Raw genomic sequence first — 6,738 nt, forward strand, 5'->3', positions numbered from 1 at the left:
TTGGAGATATAAATTCCCCTCTCAGAACTGTTTTCATGACATCCCAGAGGTTTCAGTAAGATGTTCCTTCATTTTCATTTGTTTCTAGAACTTTTTAAATTTCTGTTTTGATTTTGATGTTGACCCAGTAGTGTTCAGCATCATGCAGTTTAGTGTCCATGTCTTTGTGGGCTTTTGGGAAGTTTTGTTGGTGTTGATACTTATTTTTATTCCACTGTGGTCTAAGAAGGTGCTTGGCAATATTTCAACTTTATGGAATTTGTTTATGCTTGAGTTATGGCCAAGGATGTGATCGATCTTGAAGTACATTCCATGTGGTGGTGAGTAGAATGTATATTCTGTGGTTGTTGGGTGGAATAATCTGTAGGTATCTATTAAGTACATTTGGTCAAGCGTCAAGTTGAGGTTCTGGATCTCCTTGTTGATTTTTTGCCTCAATGCTCTATCTAGGGCTGTTAGTGAGGTGTTCGAGTCCCCAGCTATAATAGTGCTAGAATCAGTATCTTTTTTCAGTTTGCTTAGTAGTTGCTTTATAAATGCTGGTGCTCCAGTGTTGGGTGCATATATGTTTAGGATGGATATTTCTTGTTGATTGATTGAATGTTTTATCATTATATAGTATCCTTTTGTATCTTTTTAAATTTTTGATAGCTTAGAGGTTGTTTTGTCTGATATTAAGATCGCGACTCCTGCCTTCTTTTGTGATCCATTTGTCTGGAAACTCATTTCCCATCCTCTAACTTTGAGTCTATGTGCATCCCTTGTGGTGAGATGAGTTTCCTGGATGCAGCAAATTATTGGGTCATGGTTTCTTATCCAGTTCGCCATTCTGTGTCTTTTCAGTGGTGCATTTAGTCCATTCACATTCATGCTGATTATTGAAATGTGATTGTTTACCCCTGTCATGAGGTTCTTATAAAGTTTTTTCTTTGTTTTCTTTTAGCTTTGGGGTAGATGTATATGTGTTTTTCAAATTTGCTGTTGTGATGTATTCTCTGCTGAGTCTGTGACTGCTGTTCTCTTGGGAAGTATGTGGTCATTCTTTTTTTTCTTTATTCTGTGCTTAATAACTTTTTAAGTGTCTCCTATAGAGCTGGTCTGGGGAAGCTGCATTCTCTCTTAGGGATTGGATGTCTGGGAAGGATTTTCATCCTGATGAAGCTGAACTTGGCTGAGTAGGAAATTATTGGTTGAAATTGTTTATCTTTGAGGACTTTAAATATTGGACCCCAGTCCCTTCTTGTTTGGAGTGTTTCTGCCAGTAGGTCTGCTGCTATTCTGATTGTTTTTCCCAGGTAGGTAGTCTGTGCTTTCTCTCTTGCTGCCTTTAGGATTTTTTCTTTTGTGCCTATTTTGTGTAGGCAAATTACTATGTGTCTAGGGGTTGGTCTTCTCATTTGATGTCTTGTGGGGGTTCTCTGTGTCTCTTGTGTTTGGTCACATCTGGTGAGATGGGGAAAGTTTTATTTGATTATCTCTTGGAATACTTGCTCCAAGGTGTTCTCCATTTCCCTTTCTTGTTCTGAGCTACCAATTGGGTATAGGTTTGTCCTCTTGATATAATCACACATCTCTTGTAGGCTTTGTTCTTTCTTTCTGAATTTTCTTTCTATGTTTTTGACAGATCAGGTTAATTCCATGTTCTGGTCTTCACGTTCTGAGATTCTTTCTTCTGCTTGATTAATTATGCTTTCCATGGTTGTTATCTTGTTATTTATTTCCTGAGTGAAATTTTTTATGGCCAAAATCTCTGTTACAAGTTCTTTCAGTGTTGCGTCTTGTCTTTCTTGAGTATTATTCACTCTTTCCATCCATTCCCTAATCTCTGTCATATTCTGGGCCAGTTACTGGTGACTTCCATTGTTTGGGCTCTGAGGTCTTATTTTTCAGGAATTTTCTCTTTGTTACACTTGAAATTACCTGTGGTCTTCTGTTGGTTTTTCTTTCTTTTCTCTTTTCTCTTTAGTTCCATTATTGAGTGGCAGTGGGAGAGGCCTTCACTTCTGATGTTTGCTCAGCCCTCTATTCTTCCCTGATCCAGGTTCTGGATTTGTTCTATTTATTTATTTATTTTTGAGTTGGAGTCTCACACCATCACCCAGATTGGAGTGCAGTGGCATGCTTCCAGCCATTGCAGCCTCAACCTGCTGGGCTCCGATGATCCTTCCACCTCAGCCTTCTGAGTAGCCGGAATTACAGGCACGTGCTACCATGCCCAGCTAATTTTTGATTTCTTGTAGAGATGAGGTCTCACCAAGTTGCTCAGGCAGGTCTTGAACCCACGGGCTCAGGCAATCTACTCATCTCGGCCTCCCAAAGTACTGCGATTACACGCTAAGCCACTGAGCCCAGCCAATCTGTTCTATTTTGAAACAGAACTGTGGGTGGGAAGCTCTACAGTCTCACTGATCTCTTTGGAGGTTCTCCTTGTCCTTTTCTTGCCACACCCTTTGTCCCGTGGCTAGACCAGAGTAGGGGGTAGGGCGCCTGAGACTTGGCACTCTGAGTCTCTGAGACCAGAGTAGGGGGTAGGTCCCTCTGAAGTTTGTGCTTTCAGGATATTCCCTCTGGGTCACAATCAACCCCTGACTAGTTGATCTGCCAGTCACAGAGATCGGGTCTGTTGCTCTGTGGTCAGCAAGTCAGAACTGTTTCCTGCCCTGTTTTCAAGATGGTGGCAGGGTGCCTTTTTAGCCTTCTGCAGTGGGGCTCTGCCTCTGGGCTCCCTCCTCAGCCCTTGCTGCTAGTGTCCAGCCAGGCACTGCAGTGGTGAGGCACTAATTGACACTGGAGCTGGCAGTCTCTCCCACTGCAGTGGTGAAGCCAGCCTAGGGCCGGTAGTCTCTCCCCACCTCTTCTTCCCAGGAAGACTTATGTCAGTTTAAAAAAAAAGACGTTCACCTTCTGAGACCCAGGAAGTGCTAGGGACAAAGCAGAGCAGCCACAGCACCAGGCGTTTCACCAGGAGAGCCCTGGCCACTTGTTCATTAGCCCCTCCTTAGTCAGTCTCTCCGAGCATCTTCTTCCCAGGAAGCGTTTTGTTGATTTAAAAAAAAACGGCACTTGGCTTCTGCCTCCCAGGATTCACTAGGGACCAAGCTGAGCAGCTACGGCACAAGCTGCTTCACCAGGAGAGCCCTGGCTGTTTGTTCCTGAGCCCTCACTCAGTCAGCCACTCAGACACCCACTCACCAGCACGTATACAAAATTTTCCATATATTCACTCATTCACACTGGGACTCGCATAGTCTGACTGGCTTGACCACCATCTTCCTGCTCCTCCACTGCCCTAACAAATTTTAGACTGATGAGACTTGGACATGACTGTGGTTACCGAACTTGACCCCATGGCCACCAGCCAGAAGTTACCTGGAGAGGACCTGCAGGTGCTCTGGTAGCTACTCTGCTCTAACCCAAAATGGGCATCACCTTGCACTTGCCTTTCATAAATGGAAGAAATATGTATCGATTGTTTTTGAACAAACACTTGAGGTTTGTATTGAACAAAAACTTGAGGTTCACAAGCCTTGACTATATTTTGTTTTAAATAATTTGAATTATTTTATTTTCTTAAATGTATTTTAATCTATAGGATTAGTTTTTCTTGGTTATCATCTTCAATTAATTGGCATCCAAAATGTTCCAGTTATTATGGAATGTCCTGCTTCTATGATATATGTATTTGATTATAAAACTATATGTAGTTTCTAAGTTGTGTGGCATTTCTCTCCCTTTCTGCGAAACTTTAGAGTAACCAGATAAGGCAAATGGAAGAAGTAAAGATCTCAAAGAAGAGTAAAGTTGGGATTCTTCCATTTGTTGCTGAATTTGAAGAATTTGCTGGACTTGCAGAATCAATCTTTAAAAATGCTGAGCGTCGTGGAGACCTCGACAAAGCATACACTAAACTTATCAGAGGAGTATTTGTTAATGGTAAGCTTTTGTTGTGTACTACAGAATTTTTGTGGTTCTGTTGTTATTCTTTTTGGTCACTATGAAACTGGGCACAGATATGTTCATTATTTTCCATATTCTGTAGTCTGTTAGGTTTTCAATTAAAGACTTCTTGAATTTGAAAAGTAAGCAGTATGTAAAACCTATCACTATTCATCAGGAACCACTTACATCCTAGGGTTCATATGGGCTTATCACTATGCAAAATCGAAAATCATTTTTTAAGCAAAAAAAAAAAAAAAAATAGCCTTCCAGACTACATTTGCATTTGAACAAGAGTCTTCTGAGATGATAGGCAGAGATGTCTGTGACCTTCAGCATGTCAGCTTACTTCTGTGGGCTTCAGTTTTTCCTGTCTATTACACAAGGGAGTTTATTGCTAAAATACTATATTTACTTTCATCCTATGTCAGACACCACAATTAAGTTACAGAAACAGTTTGGATATGTAATTTAATTTGAAATAAATGGTCTGATTGCATATATTTAGGAATGTTGAAAGCTAAAAAAATGTGGAAGTGGAATCATCTCACCATTGCATGTAACATTATCAGCAGAAGCAAGTCTAGGGAAAAGATAGATCATTTCATGGAGTGTGAAATTGTTGATTTTTTAAAAATTCAAAGTGTCGCCGGGTTCGGTAGCTCAGCCGGTAATCCCGCGCCTTGGGAGGCCGAGGTGAGTGGATTGCCTGAGCCCACGGGTTCGAGACCCGCCTGGGCAACTTGACGAGACCTCATCTCTACAATAAATTTTTTTAAAAATTAACTGGACGTGGTAACTTGCGCCTGTAGTTCCAGCTACTGGGAAGGCTGAGGCGGAAGGATGGCCGGAGCCCAGCAGGTCGAGGCTGCGTTGGCTGGGAGCAGCCACTGCACTCCAGTCTGGGCAACAGAGTGAGACTCCAACTCAAAAAAAAAAAAAAAAAGAAATGGAATTTCTGGGTCAAAGGGTTTATGTATATCTCAAGGCTTTTGCCAAATTGTGATGCAGAGAGCTTGAAACAGTTTAGTGCTGCAGTGTAGTCTCCATAACACATGTACCAATGCTGGATACTACTAGGTATTATCAGTCTCTTTATTCTTTGTCAACCTAATAAGCCATAAGTTATCTTACTATTTTAATTTGCATTTCATTGATTTTTGTTTATGATGTCTTTTACTTTACAGGAGTTTTCAAATGTTATGTCAAATGTATCCATCTTTCCCTTTCTGGCTTCTAAGTTTTGGCCATTCTTAGAAAGGTCACACTACCACAAAATTATTATTTTTTGATTAGCTGTATTTTCTTTAGTACTTATGATTGTATTGTTTATTTGGTTTTTACATTTTTAAGTACTTTGGCAATTTAGAATTTGGCTGCAAGATATTAAATAGAAATCTAAATTTAGTGTGTTCAAAAGATCGAGCATACTGTCCTACACATTTTTAATAATTTATCATTTCTCCACTGACTCGAAAGCCACCTTTATTATATAAAAATTTCCATATATACATGGGACTGTTTTAGGTTGACTTTATTACACTCAGGTAGTTGGGAAGACCTTCCAGTCAGTAAATTTTATTAAGTCCAGAAATGTGCATAATTCTGAAACTTACAAATGGAAAAAAATTAAACATTTAAATGCTACAGCCAAATATGGTCATACTCATATCGGAGATGTTATTTTATTGTTTTTTTCTGTTTTGATTTTAGTGGAGAAAGTAGCAAATGAGAGCCAGAAGACCCCCAGGGATGTGGTTATGATGGAAAACTTTCACCATATTTTTGCAACTCTTTCTCGTTTGAAAATCTCATGTCTAGAAGCTGAAAAAAAAGAAGCCAAACAAAAATACACAGATCACCTTCAGTCTTATGTTATTTACTCTTTAGGACAACCTCTCGAAAAACTAAATGTAAATATATTTTCATTCAGTGGTTTTTCCTGGTTTTGAACCTGTATACATCTGTTTATATAAGAATAACAGACAGACTTTTACCTTAAATGTTCTTGTGTATTGACATGGGGGGAGAAGGGAGAAGGGACACAGCTGTTAAAGTGGCCAGTGTGCCAGACACTGCCAGATGCTCTAGACGTTACTTCTTTGGTCTTTACTTTATTTCATTTACAATTGTGTGAAAAGAAATGTAAAAATTTGCATGATTGTCTATTATATTTTAACAACAATTGATTAATGGTATTATTTTTCTGTTATCTATACATTGTTTCTTTTCATTCTTACTAACAATGATGTGAGCCAAGATAGTATAATCCCTGTTTCACAAATGAAGAAACTGAAAATAAACAGACTTGCCTGATATTATAATTGCTTATAAATAACAAACCTGGGGTAGGAACCTCGATTAGGCTTTTCCATTATACCAGACTCCTTCCTATTTTTTACTTTAAAATGATCAACACTTTCACCTAACTTAGGTGAAAATTTTAAAAACATTATCAAGATAAAAAGAAAACCGAAAATTGTTTTGTACATTGCATTTTGCTTTCCTTTCCTGACTTGAGTCATTTTCCAGAGAAAGTCTGATAATTAATGTTAAGAAATTGATGAGCCGGGCTCGGTGGCTCAGCCTGTAATCCCACGCCTTGGGAGGCTAAGGTGAGTGGAATGCCTGAGCCCATGGGTTCGAGACCCGCCTGGGCAACTTGGTGAGACCTCATCTCTACAATAAATTAAAAAACCAGCCGGGCATGGTAGCAAGTGGCTGTAATTCCTGCTACTTGGAAGGCTGAGGCGGAAGGATCGCCAGAGCCCAACAGGTCGAGGCTGCGGTGGCTGGGAGCGG

At 39.8% G+C, this 6,738-nt stretch overlaps 1 protein-coding gene across 3 annotated transcripts in view; it reads left to right on the forward strand.

The window, feature by feature from the left end:
- Positions 1–6,738, forward strand: part of LOC103262684 (exocyst complex component 1) — a 64,530-nt gene that overhangs the window by 53,273 nt on the left and 4,519 nt on the right. For all 3 annotated transcript variants that reach the window (XM_008060319.2, XM_008060320.2, XM_008060322.2), the window contains 2 exons: positions 3,750–3,933; positions 5,650–5,849. In XM_008060319.2, coding sequence (XP_008058510.1) covers positions 3,750–3,933; positions 5,650–5,849 — 384 coding nt within the window. The remainder of the gene's footprint in view (positions 1–3,749; positions 3,934–5,649; positions 5,850–6,738) is intronic.

The sequence above is a fragment of the Carlito syrichta genome, unplaced genomic scaffold (assembly GCF_000164805.1).
Source record: "Carlito syrichta isolate Samal-C Ts95f unplaced genomic scaffold, Tarsius_syrichta-2.0.1 Scaffold304596, whole genome shotgun sequence".
Lineage (NCBI taxonomy): Eukaryota > Metazoa > Chordata > Mammalia > Primates > Tarsiidae > Carlito > Carlito syrichta.